Here is a 20,084-nt window from a genome sequence, read left to right as displayed (position 1 = left end):
TGTTTTGTGCACTTTTGAGTAACTGGAGGATTTATGTCTCTATGCTTTGATGTTAAAGAAAGCTCTGATAGACTTGTCATGAGACACATTTTTACTTAAATCCTACTAGATTCTATCTCGAAAGAGCATTGCTCCATCTTTGATCTTAGCCCCACCACATAGCCTTTCTGTAGCAGCCACCCCATTTTTATTGTTGCTGATGAAAATAGCCCTTTATCTATTCAACTAGCTTTTCCATGGGTTCCAGTGCATTGTATGTTTTCTAGTTGGTTTAATCCACTCCCATGTCTTCAATTATTAATTTTAGTCTGAGAACTGACAAATCTTCCTCTCACTGTCTGATCTGTCTCCCTCTAACAAGCAGAGCCGTAACCAGGCATTTTGGCTCCTGGTGCATGTCATGTGCAGAGCGCCTCCCTACATGCTAATATGTAACATTACTTCCATTTGATTTGGTGCCTCCTGCACTAGGATACCTGGTACCAGTGCAGTGCTGGCACTACCTTTGCTGTAGTACTGCTAACCAGTTCTGCATCTTAAATTGACTCTCTCATTCTTTGTTTCATCAGAAGCTTCAACATATGGGTAAAACTCTCATCTTTCTAAATTCAATGTCAAATTTCAAATTGTTTCCAGTGGAGCCAGGGTTTCATCCACCATATCTAAAGATGAATCCTGGCTTTTCTTTTCAGAACCTCCCCATCTCTCCCCTTTTCTGTCACTGTTAACAGCAATATCATCTTGCCAGATTCCCAGACCCACATCTTCACCCAAAGAATCTTCTTTGACCAGTTTTATCTTATATCACACATCCATCACAGGCCATTTCCAGTTATGGCTTTCTTACCGCATAAAGATCTTGACTTCTTGTTTTGTCAACAAAAGTTATTTCGTTCCCTGTTGTCATACCCGTTTTTCACTGTTTCATAGTTTCATGGTTGTTAGTGGCTGGAAGGGACCTTACAGATCATCGGGTCCAGTCCCCCTGCACTTGGGCAGCAAAGACTGCTGGGATCAGATGACCCCATCAAGATGTTTTTTGAAGATCGCTAGAGTGGATGACTGTACTGAATGTCTCCTTCCTTGCCTCTCTGACACCTCCTTCAACCCATTTGTAAAGCACCTTCTGTGCTTACCCTTCTTTGCCCATTTCTCTCACCATGTTACAGACCTATAGGAACAATATGTAACAAGGTAAAGTAAAAAATAAATAAATAAGATTGCTACAGTTTTCCCCCTGAAAGCCACATAGTTTGTTATGTATTACAATGTTACATATTTTGTTATATGTACAGAGAAATATGTCTTTGTACAAAATACTGTATCTGCTTTCTAGAGTAATTTTTAACCAGACCATCATCAGTTTCCCATCAGGGCTTGTATCTACTCTTGTCTCTGGAAACTGGCATCATATATCCTCTGTCCATTGTTACAGCTTTGTCTAGTGTTGTATCAAGAAAGTGGTGTCAAGGCCTACTAGCCTAAGTAAATATATTCCTTTGTCCCATATAAAAATAGTGATTCCAGGGGATATACAGAACTAGAATTATGGTTGTGTTCATTTTTAATGGGGAATTCCCTGCCAGAATATTATTAAATAAAACCTTTCTGTTAGAAATACATGGTTTGAGTGCTCCAAAAGGCTCTCAAATATTATTATTAGTAAATGTTTCGAATACACAGACTTTTGTAAACTGACTAAATTATACAAGTTTAGAGAAAAAAGTGCTACATTCTTGAGCGACTGCCCATTTAGCAATTTAAACTATTTTGTATCGTTAGCTTAGATTTGGATACTGCTTCTATAATGGGGTTCTGCACAACTTGAGGTGAGCAGTAGATCAGCTGGGCGCTATGGGAGGTTTGCCAGATTAATTTGGCCTGCTGCCTGTTGTTCAATCTGGAGCCATTGAATCCTTGGGTTTCCCTGGGACCATGCTGCCAAATACTCCATATGGGATGCCCAGAAATATAGCTTAACGTTAGGGAGATTTAGTTCTCCTATGTCTCAATGGGCCTATACATTTTTAACGGCAATTCTTGTTTTTTGCCTGCCAAATGAACCTTAAAAAGGTCTTGTGAAGCTTATTAAAGAATGAGGTTTTAAATTCTCTGAAACAGTTGCAGTTGACATAGGAGACTGGGGATGATATTTATTTTGAGAAGCAACATCCTTCTTATAATTATTATGAGATTCATTCCTAAAATTTAATAGCATGGGGTTAATGTTTAATTTTGGAATAGTCCTTAGATTTAAGAGTATGTCAGCACAGATACACATTTATTCCATTTTGGGGTGATTTCAAAAGAAATTGGGCTATTATCTCAGGTTCAAATTCTACAAAAATTTGTTTAACTCAGTTCATTAACCAAATATTGGCCAGCAGTTATATTTGAAGAATAAGCAACCGGATTATGAAGCAAACAGCAAGAGTTAATTGGACTATAATAACACATTATAATTTTATTGCATAAATCATATTTCTTTTCTGTAATTTGAAACTCATCATTGTTTCCATAAAAGGTTCAATGACTAAATAAAACAGGGGTAGTAACAGAGGGTGTCCTTGTCCAGTTTTATATGATTAAAAGGGAATGATAGTTCACCATTACTACACAGATTTGTTTGTGGGGTCATATATTGTGTTATTATTAATGCCCTCAATTTTGGTCCCAAGCTATTCTACAGGGTTAAATGCCTTTTTTAAAATGGTCATAAAACAGCTGCTGGTATGAGCTTATATGCTTTTAGCTCTATCTGTTAAGGTTTTCACAGGACCTACTAATTAAAATAAAGTCTGCTTATATCTGTTGAAAGAACTTATCTAGCTTAGAGGACAAGTTGCTAGTTAAGATTTTTTAAGTTGTTATAACCAAAATAAATCAGCTTATCAGACAAAATTTAATCCATTGTTCTTAGGTTTATTTATTTTTATAATTTGTTTATTTCTTCTTTGTGATGAAAAGGCTTAATGGAATAGTAACTTTGAAGACATTATTCAACAGTAAAGAATGTTAAAAAAATTACTGGATATTTTTTCTATTTCATTAAAACTTTTTTGATTGTGTCACTCATTTCCTGTAAAATCACAAACCTGTATGGATGGACTTTCATGGTGTGTGTGTGTGTACGTATGTGCATGCACACCTACGTTTCTGATGTCAGAGTCGTATTGCAGCCATGATAGTTGAGGAATTATGCAAAAGGTAAGGATTTTTGTGGTGATATCTTTTACTGGAAAAACTGCGTGGTTGGGCTACAGTCAGACAAGCTTTTGAATGCAAGATATTTTTTTCAGGTCCTGCATCAGGTCCTTAATACTGTGCTTAGGGGTAATTACCATGAAACAAATTGGGAACACTTAAAAGTAAGCATGTCAGGCAAGTCTTTGCAGGAGCAGGGCCTACATCTATTATAATGTAATTTGTACAATAGTAATAATTTTACCTTAAATATAGTAAATTGAGATTTAACTGTTGTGGTGAACAATCAGAAATGATCTGTTTCTACAATACCTGTCTTATGACTTAAGATTTGATTTTTGGTGTAATTTAAAACCATACAGGCAACCTTTTTTCTAAATTATTTTATGTCTTGGGTGATGTATAGGACAGTGTACACATTTAGTACATCATATACTGTATCTGTTTTTTTCTTCTAGTGAGTCATATTAATAAAATATGTATGTATTATATTAGACATTGCAATAGTAGAAGGTCTTTCTGTAAAATACAAAATACTTGCACTTTGTATTTGTAAATGTGTATTTTCCAAGGTCTGTACTGAACACTGTTTAGCAGAATATGCAAGTAAAACTCTCACGTGCTGCTTTATAAAGTCAGCCAAAAGTGACTGACAGAGTAAGTTTCCTTGTTGAGTAAGGAAAAATTAAAGAAGTATGAAGATAGTCTTATGGCAGAATCTGTTTTCAGTGGGCTGGATTTTCTTCTCCCTACAAATGCATAAAACAGGAGTACATTTCTGTTCATATTTCAGGCAATATATTAATGTTTTATGAAGATTGTAAGTGACATTTAAAAAGATGACCTCAGAAAACTTTCTTTAGTACATGGTGTGTACATTATGTGTATACTTCAGTTTGCTTAACTTTTATCAGGATTAGGATTTTTATTTTCTCTAAAGGCACTGCAAGCACATAAGTGTAATTGGAGAAAGCAAAACTAAAATATTCACTCTTAAGACCTTGTTTCATTTCCTCAGAACATGATTCCTCATCACAAGGGGTAATCCTAGCTCTGGGATCATGAATTGTAACAACTGCATATTTATGGCCAGTGAGCATTAGGAGTGAAAATCTAATTTGTGGTTGACATTCTATCTGATGTATTTCAATGGACTAGCTTAGAAAATATGAAGGGAAATGGTAATATGTAGGTTTTGGACAACAACCTGATATGAATGATGAATTCTAGGAGAAAAATCTTGCCTATCAAACTTTGTTCAGTTTTTAAGAGCTGTCTACCCTTATGGGCATAATTTAAATTACCTGCTTTTACATTATACTATGATTACTCCTACTGATTTGAGAGGGTGCATTCCTGGCACTACTTTGAAGTGGATGATTATACAAGAGTAAAATATACATAGTATTATCTTGCATTCCCCTTTTCAGTTGCAGAGTCCTAATCCCAGGGTAAATTTTGATGCGAGTCTTTGTGACTCCTATAAATCTAAAACAGTCTAAAATGACATAATTGACATCTGTCTCCATCTCCTCAGTATGTAAATTACTCTAAATTGGACTCAGCCGCGTCCACATGAGCCCAGACATTTGTTTCTCTGGGGACAAGCAGCAGAACACCTTGTGCCCATGCCATGTGCTCTCTGACGTGTGGCAGGTTACCTGGGGTTCTGGGGGCTTTTGGGGAGCCGCAGCTGCAGTGCTCCTGGGAGACTGGCTGGCAGCTGGAGCATGGCTCTGGCAAGCTAGGTTCCAATTTTGGGTGGCATGCACTTCTGCCACATGCACCACCCCAGTTTTTTAAGGTGTGGGTTTTTTGACCCAAAGCAGCACCGCAGGGATTGCCTGCATGTGTGGTGTGTGGCACCAGAGATGGGTCTGCGGTGCCACACACTGCATGTCTGTGCTCATCTGGATGCTGCTCTTGAGGCCTTTTTCCGCTAGGAAAAGGTTGTGTAACTCACATTAGCTAACATATGGTAACTAACAACATTTTCTCTAGTGAAGATGTAACTTTGCAGTTCATCTACATGGGGAAATTCAGAAAAACTTCATCCAAATTATTAAAGATATGTGGGGAGGGGGGGCTTAAAGTGGCTTTATTTGGCTTAGTTTAACAATGTTGTAAACAACCATCTTTTTAACATTAATTAGTAGTTGCCAATGTTGCTTTCATATATAGCACAGATTGCTTTGTTGAGTATCTTTGTTTAGAAATTTATTTAGAAGCATTTTATTTTACTTCATTCTCAAATAAAGCTGCAGAATTTTAGTCATCAGATTATCTGCACTTGCCAACTTTCAAGTGATACTTGGATGGATGATAGTTAGAAGATAGTGAGAACAAGCATTACTAACCAGTAGGTAAAAGCATCTGGATCCTTAATAAAAATAGGTTTATTATTTTATTCAGGAGAATTAGTTTTAGATTTATGCTTTGGAACCTTGGCAATCTATTTCTTGATGTTAGTGAAATGTGCCACAAATGACTGAAAAATGAACTACAGAAACTGTACACTGTGTATAATAAACACCTTTTTCAGACCACAGTAAAATAATGAAATGAAGTAAAACAACCTCCATAACAGCCCATTCTTCCATGGGTGCAAATGCTGCCAAAGTAGTTAAATAGATGTGAATTTAATGTAAAAGACCTATCTGAATGCTGGGTGCCATGTTGACAATTCACACCCTTGCTAAACAGAAGTGCTTTGAAAAAAGACAGTAGTCATTTGCCTGTGGAGTTTTAAGATCTAGAACTTTATCTAGATCTAGTATAAGATCTAGTATTTTATGTAAAAAATTCTCAATAGATGGTGTTCTATAACATTTTTCAGGGCTAAGAGGTATCATTTTGCGTAGCCTTGCTATTATTTGGAAATGCAGTATGCAGGTCCCTTAGTTGGTCCACATGGGAAATCAACACCAGCATTTCTTGCCACTGAAAGGATGGAATAATATTTTTGTATATTTGCTTCAAGCCTCCTGTTTGGAGAAAACCCTTATTGAGTCCAGTAAGGGTGTGTGCAGCTGAGCTTCTAATAATGATGCTGGGTGGTCAAATATTGACAAGCAGCAACTCATGCCCTTATTTTCATCTCAGCTGAAGTGTTCCTAGGCTGAGTGGAAAATTATACAGGTTTCCCTTGCTTTATGCTGTACATGCGTTCCTGGAAAACAGTGCACAACTTGAATTCGCACAGAGGGAACCCGCTGCACAGTGTAACAAATAGGGACATCTTCCAAGACCTCAACTGTACTGACCCCCACCAGACCCACGTCTACCACTTTTACAAGACAATTTCGGTACTCCCCAACAGCAGACAGTTCCCACAAGCACCTGGTGGTGGTGGTGAACGTTACCATCATGGGGATGGCAACTACAGAAACACGTGTCGCAGACAATGAGTGAGGAGCACAGATCCACACAGGAGACTGTATATTTGGTGCACGCCACTCCCACAACGCACCGCACAAAGCAGCTGATTGCATAAGAGTGAATTTACCTCGCATATCACAAATTTTTGGTGTAAAAAGGGTCATCGCATAAGAGCGAATGCGCACATACAGAACCCACATAAAGCAAGGGAAGCCTGTACTAGGTAAAGCCGAAGTGTGAATTCAAAGCAATAACGGTGTGCTGGTGTATCTTCCCATGTGGTCTCTTATGTCAACTGGTATGAACAAAGTGGTGTTTCCTGGAACAGGTTTCCCTCACTTTATGCGGGTTCTGTATGAGAGAATTCGCTCTTTTGCAATGACCCTGTTTATAACAAAAATTCGTGATACGCGAGGTAAATTCACTCGTATGCGGTGTGATGGAGGCCCGCAGTCAGCTGCTTTGTGTGGTGCGTTGTGGGAGTGTTGTGCACCAAAATACAGTCTCCTGTGTGGATCCATCTGTGCTCCTCGCCCGTTGTCTGCAACGCATTTCTGTAGTCGCCATCCCCGTGATGGTAATGTTCACCACCATCCTGTGCTTGTGTGAACTGTCCGCTGTTGGGGAGTACCGAAATTGTCTTGTAAAAGTGGCAGATGTGGGTCTGGGGGTCAGGACAGTCGAGGTCTTGCAACCTATCCCTATTTATTATGTTGCAAAGTGAGTTCCTTCTAGGCAAATTCAAGTTATGCGCCATTTTTCAGGAACGTGTTTACAGTATGAAGTGAGGGAAACCTGTATAATTTTCTGCTCGGCCTAGGAACGCTTGAGCTGGGATGAAAATAAGGGTGCGAGTTGCTGCTTGTCAATATGTGGCCACCCAGCATATTTACTAGAAGCTCAGCCGCCCGTGTCCCTATTCGCTACACGGCAAGGCGGGTTCCCTCTGTGGCAGACAAGCTTCTTTGGGTGAATCCGACGTCTTTTATCTGTTCCCTCGGTGCAAATTCAAGTTGTGCGCCGTTTTCCAGGAATGCATGTACAGCATAAAGTGAAGGAAATCCGTCTAGAAATACTAGTATACTGTGCTGCCAAAGCAGATAGTATCCATAGCATTAAAAAAAAAAAAAAGCCTCTGTGGAAAGGGAGATGCACTGCCCGGACCAGGTCTCCTCCTCTCTCTCTCAGCTTCATATCCTTGACTAACCAACTCCAGCTGCAACACGGGTGCAGCTCGCTTGGCCTTAACACAAGCAGGGACCCTCCGAAGAAGTCAACGCTGCCCAGGGGGGAGAGGGGCTCCCGCGCCCGGGAAGGCGGGCAATGAGCAGCAAACCCCCCCCTCGCGGCAGAGGAAGGTGCTGTGCGCATGCGCGGGGCGGGGCCGCTCCTGGCTGGGCCGCGCAGACACACGTGCTGCAGGCGCCGCCCGCGCTCCCTCCCGGCTCCGGTCCCAGCCCCAGCCATGGCGGCCGTGGCCGAGGCGGGCTCCCCCGAGCGCTTCCAGGAGCTGCTGCAGCAGAAGGGCGGGTACGTGAGGCCGGGGGCTGAGGCCCGGGAGGGGACACCGCGGGGCCGGCCCGCTTCAGCCCCACCCCGACCCCCCGCTCACCGGCTGAGGGGAGGCCCGAGCGCGGGCGGGACCGGGGCCCAGTGCTCTGCTCTGCTCCCCCGGCGGGTGGCGGGTGGTGGTGCGGGGTGTGGGGCGCTCAGCGCCTCTGTGGCGACGCAAAGGCGACGCCTGTCGGTGCCACCCGCCCCCAGTGCCGGGTTTGGCCTCCTGAGGCCTGCAGTTTATGAGCAGCGGGGCTCGAGGGCCCTGCCGCGGGGAAAGGGACGAGGTAGCTTCATGTGGGAGCTGGAAGGGCCGGTTTTGTTCCCGGCTCCACTCTGGGGCAGGTCCCTTCCTCACGCTTCACACCCAGCCTGCTCCGCCACACCTGCCTTTCCTTGCATGTGCAGTCAAACCAACCCCTGGAGAAACTTGATGGCTGAGGGAAGTGGAAATCCTTTCCAAACCCACTTTACGCTGATTGTTTTGCTTGGTTTCTTTGTTTTTCTGACTTTTTTTTTTAATTTGAGGTTTCGCTGCCATGTGTGCGGCTGCAGCGCTTGGGAGGGGATGCTCTTGTTTTAAAAAAACAGGTTAAAAAAAAATAATGGAAGCATTTGCATCTTTTTTACAGACAGGTGTTTTTTAAGCCCAGGTATGTAAACTTGGGGTCCAACAGAGGTTCGTGGTGTTGCTTTCGTTTTTGAGGAGTTGTCGGGGATTTCTGGGAGGGGGAAGTAAAAGTGCTGCTGGTTTGTGCATGTGGACACAGCATGATTGATATGGAGTGACGTACCCTGGATTTTATTCTCTAGGAAGCTCCCTCTGTAATAAGGAGCAAAGACATGATCAGCTCGTCTGGGCTGACTTCCTGCAGTAATTGGGCATATGACTGGTACCCAGTTGCACCTTGTTTTCTGAAGGAGACTTTTACGTCAGAGTGCAGTGACTTAAATTCGGCAAGGCTGTGCATGGTGTTCCCACTCCACTTTTCCTAAGGAGCGAAGCTGATTTATTCCATAGTAAATGAATTGTGCCTTTACCCAGTATTTATATTAGTGAACCCTTAAAGTTAATGCCAAAATGAAGCTGTATCCATTCATATAGTCAGTGTGCCTAGTACGGTTGTATTCATGAACCAGAGACTCAAACAAGTTTCACCTCCTCTTCCTAAACTCTGAGAAATTTGCTGGATGTTTTTAAAATGGATACTTTCCATTCAAACAAGATTGTGTGTCTGTCTCTGTGTAATACTGTTGGGGGGGGGGTTGGAGGGATGGGGGGTTGTGTTTTTTAAAACAACTCTTATTTATTAAGTATTGTAGAATGGGCCACATCTTCCTTCAGTTTGTTTCTGGGACATAGACAGTAGGAGAAATTTTACAAATTAAGTTCGATACACCTCATCATAAGAGATGTTTCCCTGACCCAGAGAAGGGGAGAAGGTTTAAATCAGCACCTCTGTACAAGTTTGCGGTCCAAGCAGTGTAGCATTCAATTGTCAGTTGAGAAACTAAATGTGAAAAGAACTAAAGAAACAGGTGCTGAACAAAGGTAACTAATCTTCTTACTAATCATAACCAAAGAGGTCTTTAAAACGTATTTAATCTTTTAATGATTGGAAGTGCTAAGCCTTGATTTTGCACTGAGATCCTTTGATGCGGTCCAACATAATCATATGTACAGTGAAACCCAAGCAAGCATTGGAAAGTTAGGCCTTGCCCATGGGCGGAGGAGGGAACTTTTTGTATATTTCTAACTTCAGCTTGTGAAAAATCCCAGTAGACTAATCAGGTACTTAAAGTTAAGTTTGTGCTCATGTGCTTTGCTGAAAAATAGAAGTAGTTTAAAGTTAATTGTGATTCATTGAATCAGAGCTCTAGTTATAGGGGGCCAATAAGGCAATAATAAATAACTACTAGCATGTTATAGGTGATTTTTCTGAGGTGCCTTAAGAGTAGAGGCTGTTTCATGAACCTTTCTTGGTGAACCAAATAATTAAATACCTACTCACTTGGTAACTTTTTTGGCAACATATAGCCAATGGGATAGTTTTTAAAATTAGAAGTTTAAATGGATGACTGAAATTGTTCACCTCATTCCCAAATCATACACATCAAAGTATTGGCCATTGGTAATATTTCTCTCGTGGGAGGTGCAGGTTGTGTGTGTGTCTTTAAATCTTTTAGATTTTTGAGAGCACAGGACTTGCACACTTTTCTTACTGAAACTTCTTCCTTCTGCTGACTTTTTCTGTGGGGCTGCGCATACCTTTATCATTATCTGATCTTCAAAAGGAGACTGGATGCACACCTTGCTGGGGTTATTTGACCACAGAAGTCTTTTCTGTCCAGAGCATTGGGGCTGGACCCAATGATCTCATCAGGTCCCTTCCAGCCCTAAACTTCTGTGAATCATATTTGTAAGATTAGCAGAATTGATTTTACTGGTTTTCTTACCTTTAAGGCGTTAGTGTCACTTGTTTTGTTATCCAGGTTGCCTAAATTAATTTTAGATAACATACATTAAAAAGTATGTAGCTTCTTCATTGCATAAATAATTCCTATCTCTTAAATAAATCTTTTTAACGGAGGAGTTAACATAAAAAAATCCAGAACCTCTTTAACTCTCAGAAAAAAAAGAAAGTGGGCTAAGTCTTAATTATACTGTTGATTATATGGGGTTTTGGACCGTTTGATTTTTCCTAATATCTTTGTTTCAGAAAAGTCTGGGAATTAAGTAGTCTAATGGAGTGGATTGGGTGGTAAACTTATTGTGTGTGTGTGCACGTGCGTACAGTAGTAATAGTAACTCATGGAATGGAATATAAACTTAATATTTTTAAAATTTTTCCAAATGATATTTTGGTTTCAGAGTTGCAGAAACTTAGCAGTGATAAATCGATAATATAGGTATTAAATCTTCTAAAATTCCCCATGAATTCTAATTTTTCATGATGGTGGTTCAGGAGTGTCATAGTGTATACAGACAGTTAATAATAAATATTTACAAATTAAGAAAATGATACCAGTTAAGTTTATTTTAGTACACACAGTGCATATTACTATCAAACACATTAACAAAAAGATAACCTATGGAAGTAGGAATCATCATGTTTTCAATGCTTTATTTGGAGAACATGTCTTTGTCATTCACTAAACTGGAATCAATAAAACGAAGTTCACTTCAGCTTACAATTTATATTTTAGTTTTCTCTGAAACAAAACTTCCACTTGATGAAGCCTTGCCTGGGTGAGCAAGACTGTGTATTTGGCCATAAGTAGATAACAAGGAGATTCATAGGGAATGCCTAGTGTATACTTCTGTATCGTCTCTGCTGCCAATTAAACTAACACCTGTTACGTAAACTAACAGAAAGAACAAGACTAATAATAAAAAATAATACTAGAACTAATACCCATGAAGTATTTCACATTTTATTATTTTTCCTTAGTGAGAAAAAGAATCTGTGAAGGGCAAAGACAAATGTAATAAATTTTCACATTAGCTTATCTATAGATAATTAGTTAAAGTATGTCCTGCCTTGGGCCTGTTGTTTGCTTTGTTTAAGATTAACTGTTGTGTGTTTTCCAGTGTTTTGAATTACTCTAGGTTGCCATTTTCTCAGGCTTTACTAAAAATCTTCAGATTTTAAGGTAGCTTAATTGTAACACTGGTTAAAGTAGACTATTATGTAAATGATTCATAGTAAAGTAGGAGGTTGGTGGTGCTCTTTTATTTTCATTAAACCCATGTTGTTATAAAATAAAACAAATTGCAATGATATGTTATAGTCAAGGGCAGTCTTATCAAATAAGTGGTGTTCTATTCAAAGGGGCCAGAATTACTCAACCATGTGGTTCTTACTCCTGTACTGCTTATGAGATGACATTCATCTGATAAGATGTACCCCTACCATACTGATTAATTTAAATTGGACACATGGGAAATGCTGCTTGGCAGCTAGGGAAAAGAGTGAATTCTCTCTTGTGCTTCTCTAGTGAAAAAGAGAGTGTATCAGATTATTAAATAGTCCTTTGAGCCTAATGCATATCTAGCTAGATTGTTCCTTACATCTTTTTTCCTTTGATTGTTTTCTACACAGTGAATTTAAGGGCGCACTCTCTTTTTTTTTTCCCTTCCCTTTACTTTCTCAGGCCCTGGGGTTTCTTATAATCTGAAAACATGCATTGTGCCGTTGCAAATATAGACTACGGCAACTGTATTGTTAATCTTGTTTTCTAGAAATTCATTGCGGGAACTTAATAGATCAGAACAAACTTATGTAACAGACAGTTGTATTAAGTTTGGAGAAAAAGGATCACTCAGTTATTTTGTTTAGTAATATTTCTGCTTTGGGTGTAAGGTCATGACTGCGTAGCTTTCTAATCTGCTCTGTGGGCTCACCATACCCTTAACTTTAAATGTTTGTACTTCTACTGAGCACAGGGTTGAGCACCCAGATGAACTGCATGGACTTGCATTGATTCTCTTGTGTCTTTGTGTAGACTTGAGGGTCACTCTATATAGTTAGGTCAAGATTGATGTCTTGTTCAGATTTGATTATGTGGTATAATAAATTTGCATATTGCAGGCTGGTGGTATAGAGCTTAAGCTGCCTTTTTATAGCTCTGTGTTTATGAGTTTGATCTTTGTTCTGGGCTTGTGCTGAAAGTTGCCCCCTGACAACCAAGCTGTATCTATGGGTAGTCAGAAGTGACTAACTACATCAATGCCACTGGCTATGGAAGTTGGTCAGAGAGTCATCTAGGCTTGTGCTGACCTTTGACTTTCTGTACATGTTATATTCTAATCTGAGCATATTGACTGTTAATGTAGTAGCAATAGTAACTGTTCTGCAGATTTTTCAATCATTGTAGGTCTTTATAATAATTCATTATAGTTCTTTCATGTAGCAGTATTTGTGTATTACAAAATAAAAATGGAAATTGGACAATAATTTATAACTGCATACTGTTTAGTATGCTTTGTTTTTATAACTTGCATAGAACTAAGAGATATCAGTTACAGGATTCAGGTTTCTAGGATATATCTCAATGTTTAAGTCTTTCAAATTTGATATCAAAAGTGTTTCTGAAGGAAGAAGACTTTAATAACTTGGGTAATATTGCAGAACTGTCTGTAAGGAGTTTAGAACTAATATTCCTGTGTAAACTGGACTATCAGCAAATAACACCCCAGAAATACTCACTTACGCTGCTCAAAAAAAATATGAAAGCTAATTTTAGCATAAGAAAAGTCATATTGGAGCAGGTCTGAGTATCAATATTGGATGCAGGTTCCCCAGTGCCCCTCTCTCAAGGGCAGGAAGAGGAAGTTGAAAGAGGAAGGTAGAGTTCAGAGATCCTGGCAGTAGCAGCAGCCGGAGAAGTAGTGCCCGAGCAAGAGACTCCGGACCCTTAGTTGTGCAGCTCTGCTTTAAAGGAAGAGGCAAAAACTGATGTGGACAGGTCTGGAATAATTCGCCTGTAGAAGAAATTTGCACATAGGTTTCTTTATGCTTTGAAACATGAGAGTTTGTATCCCTTCTTTTTTTTAAATGTAATAGCTAACAACTGGATGCTTTTCATTGTGTGTGTAAATTACCATGCTTTTTCAAACCTGCCAAAATTTTAGCTTGAAAGTTGCTGCCCAGAGTTCCCAAGGTAACTTTGTGTTCTTATGTACAGGGAGAAATGAAGCTTTCACTTTTGTTTTCTCCTTGTATATGAAGAACGGTCAACTTGCTTGACTTGTTTTCTCTATCGTATACCTTATTTTGTATGCTGCTTTTGTCCCTTCTTATTTGTTGCCTCCCAAAGGGTATGTCTGCACAGAAAATTGCAAGTGGGATTGCAGCCAGAATAGGTGTACCTGTACCAGCTTTCATCTAGCTAGCCAAGGGTAAAAATAGCAATAAAGATGTAGCAGCACAAACCTCAGCCTCAGCTAGCAAAGGGCATATCTTGGTCTCTGGAGGCCTTGTTTTGTGGTGTCTTTGCTGATGCTGCAGCCACCTGTGCTGCAATGGCACCTTCATTTTGCAGTGTAGACATACCATAGAAAGGAATTAGCACTATGGATTACATTGCCTCTTGCTGAAATTCAGTTCTTCTCCTGCAGGGGGAAGAGTGGTTCTGTGCGAGTTTGACTTATTCACTATTGGATTGATTCTATTAACAAATAAAAAAAATAAAAGGCCATATTCATCCATTTTAAGTGGAGTTTGCACCAGTGTAACTCTTCTTAACCCTCTAAACATGCTTTTGGGGATAACTGGTCTGCAGAATCTTTGTTAGCTGAGGGAGAGTGAGGAAGTGAACATGAAAGGAAAAGAAACCGGCTGAAGCTGCAAATCAGAAAAAGCATCTTTTTGGGAGGAAGTCATTTAGATTTGTGCTTAAGTGCTTTCCTGAATTAATGATTTACAAGGCTGACTCTTGGAGAAAAGATCATCATTGTGTTAAGTGATATTGTATAGAATTACAAAACCTGAGAAATATACCAATATTAGGATTTTTTTTCTAGAGCGGAACCACACTTGATCATCACACAGTGAAAGAAAACAATCCTAGTAGAAAGTATAGAATTGCTACAGAAAGTTGGCAAGGACTTTTTGTGATATCTTTTATTGAACCAACTGTATAATGTTAGGCAAACTTTTGGGCACTTGATGCTTGAAAGCTTGTCCAAAGACTCTCCAAGCTGTGCAGTTTGTCCAGTAAAGGATATCACAACCTCCTTACCTCATGTACATTTTTCTGGACCATCATAACTATATCTAACCCTATAGCAGAAAGTTGTGAATTCAAAATTTATTCACAGTCACAAAACTGTGGTGGTGCCTTGTGGTCAGGTAACAAACAGTGTTGCATAAGCAGCATTGTCCATGATAGAAAAGCACAAATTGACTGATTTACTATAAACAGAAGAAAATAGCTATGCTTTAGCAGGTGCTTAGTTTTGCTTTCCTTTAATAGAAGGCAGCATGTTACTAGGGGAAAACAAGCTTTTATTTTCAAAGCTCTTATAATATAACAAGTTTTACTTTAATTTTTAATTTTGCTTCCAGTTTACTTCCTAAACCCAAATGTATTGTCACTGCAGTTGTTAATGCATTTTATTTCTTTCTGATTGAGGTGCTTACATTCAAATGGATGTGTTTTCTGTTTGGCTGTAGCATAATGATTTTTAAACACTGCATCTGATTAACTGAAAAATTTCAGGGAATGTTCTAGGTATCATTTGGAAGAACTTTGTTGATGTAGGTAGGGAAGGGAAATGGTAGATGCTGAGTAACGATAGAGTCGTGGTAATTTGTTGTTTGAAGGTACTGATGACCAGGGGTGCAGGTTTTCTGTTTGTGGAAAAATACATATTTTCTCCATTAAAGGAACAAACCATGGGAAAACATGGGTTTCCCTTTGCAGGCTGGCAGCCTTCCAGTCTGCAAGGAGCTGCTTGGGACTGGTGGAAGTGTGAGGAGGGTGATTGGAGGCAGGTGGCACTGGCTTAAACATAGAGGGCAGCCTGGGCGATAGTGACCATGAAACCATTACATTCACGGTCCATCACAAGGCAGACAAATGGGATAGCAGGCTTGAAGTTTTGGACTTCAAAAATGTAAACTTCAGCAAGCTCAGGTCACTAGTAGGGAATGTTCTGAGGAGCCAGGGACCAAAGGCGAAAGGAGTGCATGAAGAGTGGTCATTCCTAAAGGACACGATCCTTGAAGCACAAAGGAAGTCCATTCCCATGTGGAGGAAATGTAGCAAAAGGGCTGGGAAGCCCTCTTGGCTAAACAAGGAAATCATGGTCCTCTTAAGAAAGACAAAAGAGGTATACAGTCAATGGAAGCTAGGGACAACCCCCAAGGAGGACTATCAGCTTAGAAAAGCTAAGGCAGCATCTAAACTAAAATTAGCAATAAGGATCAAGAACAACAAGAAGTCATAGTTTCATAGTTGGTAGGGTCGGAAGGGACCTGAGCAGATCAAGTCCGACCCCCCTGCCATGGGCAGGAAAGAATGCTGGGGTCAAACAACCCCGGCAAGGTTTCTATCTAGCCTCCTTTTGAAGACCCCCAGGGTAGGAGTGAGCACTACTTCGCTTGGAAGTTGGTTCCAGATCCTAGCTGCTCTGACTGTGAAGTAGTGCCTCCTGATATCTAGCCTGAATCTACTCTCCATCAATTTATGGCTGTTATTCCTTGTTAGTCCCAGTAGTGCTGGTCTCCCTTGGCCAGTTTATAGACGGCCACTAGATCCCCTCTCAGCCTTCTCTTGTGGAGGCTGAACAGGTTCAGATCCCGTAGCCTCTCCTCATAGGGCCTGTCCTGCTGCCCCTGATCATGCGAGTGGCCCTCCTCTGGACCCTCTCGATGTTGTCCACATCCCTCCTGAAGTGCGGCACCCAGAACTGGATGCAGTACTCCAACTGCGGCCTGACCAGTGTCAGATAGAGGGGGAGGATCACCTCTTTGGACTTGCTCGTGATGCATCTGTGGATGCATGACAAGGTGCAGTTAGCCTTCCTGACTGCATCCCCACATTAGCGGCCCATGTTCATCTTGGAGTCTTTAGGTCCTTCTTTAGGTACGGAGGGAACAGGAGTATGGGGCCATTGCTCAACAACTCAGGACAGCTAGTCACTGGCACTCAGGAGAAAACTGAACTAAATGACTACTTTGTTTTGGTCTTCCACAAAGGCCAAGGGGAAAATCACGCCAGCTAGGGGACAGAATGAGCAGGGTTCAAATGACCATCTGCCTACTATTTCTGTAGAACTCACGTGTGATCAGTCAAAGAAATCGTACGTATGTAAGTCAGCAGGTTCAGATGAATTTAATCTGAGAGTGCTGAAAGAGCTGGCTGAAGTCATTGTGGAATCCCAGGCGAAGCTCTTTCAAAAAGTAAAAGGAAGTAAAAAGTAAAAGGGAGTAAAAGGAAGACCCAGGCTGGAATAGGACCTCTACTAAATGGGCATAAGCAATTGGTGACGGACAGGGAGGACAAGGCTGAACTCCTCAATGAGTTCTTTGCCTCAGTGTTCCTAAGCGAGGGGCAAGATGAGGCTCTCACTGGGATTGTAGAGAGGCAGCAGCAGGATGCCAGACTACCAAGCGTAGACCCTGAAATGATGCACAGACACTTGGGAGGAACTGGATGTGTTTAAGTCGGCAGGCCTGGATGAGCTCCATTCGAGGGTACTGAAGGCACTGGCTGACATCATTGCGCAGCCACTGGCAGGATTATTTGAACACTCATGGTGCACGGGCCAGGTCCCGGAGGACTAGAAAAGGGCCAGTGTGGTCCCCATTTTCAAGAAGGGGAGGAAGGAGGACCCAGGCAACTATAGGCCAGTCAGTCTCACCTCCATCCTAGGCAGAGTCTTTGAAAAAATTATCAAGGCTCACATTTGCGAGAGCCTGGCAGGAAAAATTATGCTGAGGGGAAACCAGCATGGGTTCGTAGCAGGTAGATCATGCCTGACTAATCTAGTCTCTTTTTATGACCAGGTTACAAAACACCTGGACATAGGAGTAGGGGTTGATGTCGTTTACTTAGACTTCAGGAAGGCCTTCGATATGGTATCCCACCCTATACTGGTGAACAAGTTAAGAGGCTGTGACTTGGATGACTGCACAGTCCGGTGGGTGGCGAATTGGCTAGAGGGTCGTACGCAGAGAGTTGTAGTGGATGGGTCGGTATCGACCTGGAAGGGTGTGGGCAGCGGGGTCCCGCAGGGCTCGGTCCTTGGACCGATACTCTTCAATGTATTCATCAGCGATTTGGACGAGGGAGTGAAGTGTACTTTGTCCAAGTTTGCGGATGACACAAAACTGTGGGGAGAAGTGGACACGCCGGAGGGCAGGGAACAACTACAAGCAGACCTGGACGGGTTGGACATATGGGCAGAAAACAACAGAATGCAATTCAACAAGGAGAAATGCAAAGTGCTGCACCTAGGGAGGAAAAATGTCCAGCATACCTACTGCCTAGGAAATGACCTGCTTGGAGGCACAGAAGCGGAAAGGGATCTTGGAGTCCTAGTGGACTCCAAGATGAACATGAGTTGTCAGTGTGATGAAGCCATCAGAAAAGCTAATGGCACTTTATTGTGCATCAGCAGATGCATGACAAACAGAACCAAGAAGGTGCTACTTCCCCTCTATTGGGCGAAGGTCAGACCGCAGTTGGAATACTGCGTGCAGTTTTGGGCGCTGCACTTCAAGAGGGATGTAGATAACTTGGAGAGGGTCCAGAGAAGGGCCACACATATGGTTAAGGGCTTGCAGGCCAAGCCCTATGAGGAGAGACTAGGGCACCTGGACCTCTTCAGCCTCCGCAAGAGAAGGTTGAGAGGCGACCTTGTGGCTGCCTATAAGTTCATCACGGGGGCACAGAAGGGAATTGGTGAGGTTTTATTCACCAAGGCACCCCCGGGGGTTACAAGAAATAATGGCCACAAGCTAGCAGAGAGCAGATTTAGACTGGACATTAGGAAGAGCTTCTTCACAGTTCGAGTGGCCAAGGTCTGGAATGGGCTCCCAAGGGAGGTGGTGCTCTCCCCTACCCTGGGGGTCTTCTAGAGGAGGTTAGATAGGCATCTAGCTGGGGTCATCTAAACCCAGTGTGCATCTAGCTGGGGTCATCTAAACCCGGCACTCTTTCCTGCCTATGTAGGGGGTCAGACTCGATCTATTGAGGTGCCTTCCGACCCTAACATCTATGAATCTATGAAAACTTGTGGCACTCCGGGGAGGTCCCCGAGGACTGGAAGAAGGCCAGTGTTGTGCCCATCTTCAAGAAGGGGAGGAGGGAAGACCCAGGTAACTATAGGCTAATTAACCTAACTTCTATACCAGGGAAAATCCTGGAAAAATTAATTAAGGAGTCTATGTGCGATAGGCTTGCTGGAGGTAGGATTCTGAATGACAGCTGGCATGGCTTCATCATGGGCAGGTCTCGTGTTACCAACCTCATATCCTTTTATGATCGGGTGACTTGCCACCTGGATAGGAGAGAGGAGGTTGCCATTATATACCTCAGCTTCCAAAAAGCTTTCGATGTGGTATCCCACGACGTTCTTGTGAGCAAATTGGAAGACTGTGAGCTTAATTGCGAGACTGTCAGGTGGTTAGGAAGCCGGCCGTGTGTTAGGACCTAGAGAGTTCTAACAAACAGATCTGTGCCATCTTGGCGGGAAGTGGCCAGCGGTGTCGCGCAGGAGTCAGCGGTTGGCCCAGTTGTATTCAACATCTTCATCGATGATTTGAATGTCGGGGTGAAGAGCTCACTGGTCATGTTCGTGGACGACACCGAGTTATGGGGGAGCGTGGTCACTCTTGAGGATAGGCTACAGATACAGGTGGACCTAGACAGGCTTGCAAGTTGGGCAGACCAGAACCAGATGAAGTTCAACGTTGAGAAATGTAAAGTGCTCCAGGTGGGGACGAACAATCCTGTACACACTTACAGGGCTGGCAATACTAACCTGACCTGCACTACGAATGAAAGGGACCTGGGGATAATAATTGACCACAGTATGAACATGAGCCATCAGTGTGACACTGTAGCCAGCAGGGCCAACAATACCCTGGCATGCAGCTTACTGGTACATCAGAGGTGTACATCAAGGGCTCGGTGAACAACTGTTCACCAGGGCACCCTTGGGGAAAACTAGGAGTAATGGTCACAAACTCCTGGAAGACCGTTTTAGGCTCAACATTAGGAAAAACTACTTCACAACTAGGGTGTCCAGATTGTGGAATAAGCTCCCTCCAGAGTTGGTACAGTTGCCTACCTTGGAAATCTTCAAGAGGAGACTGGACGGGCACCTTCCTAGAGTCACCTGATCCCAGTTGTCTTTTCTGCCTTGTGCAGGGGGCTGGACCCGATGATCTTCCAAGGTCCCTTCCAGCCTTACAATATATGAATCTATGTGCATG

At 41.9% G+C, this 20,084-nt stretch overlaps 1 protein-coding gene across 1 annotated transcript in view; it reads left to right on the top strand.

The window, feature by feature from the left end:
- Positions 1–8,003: 8,003 nt before the first annotated feature.
- GLRX3 (glutaredoxin 3) overlaps positions 8,004–20,084 on the top strand; it is a 35,391-nt gene continuing 23,310 nt past the window's right edge. The window contains exon 1 of the mRNA XM_059730019.1: positions 8,004–8,112. Coding sequence (XP_059586002.1) covers positions 8,048–8,112 — 65 coding nt within the window. The 5' untranslated portion in view covers positions 8,004–8,047. The remainder of the gene's footprint in view (positions 8,113–20,084) is intronic.

Source organism: Alligator mississippiensis, chromosome 6 (assembly GCF_030867095.1).
Source record: "Alligator mississippiensis isolate rAllMis1 chromosome 6, rAllMis1, whole genome shotgun sequence".
Taxonomy (NCBI): domain Eukaryota; kingdom Metazoa; phylum Chordata; order Crocodylia; family Alligatoridae; genus Alligator; species Alligator mississippiensis.
Note: the sequence above shows the minus strand (reverse complement) of the source record. Positions and strands in the feature narration are given on the sequence as shown.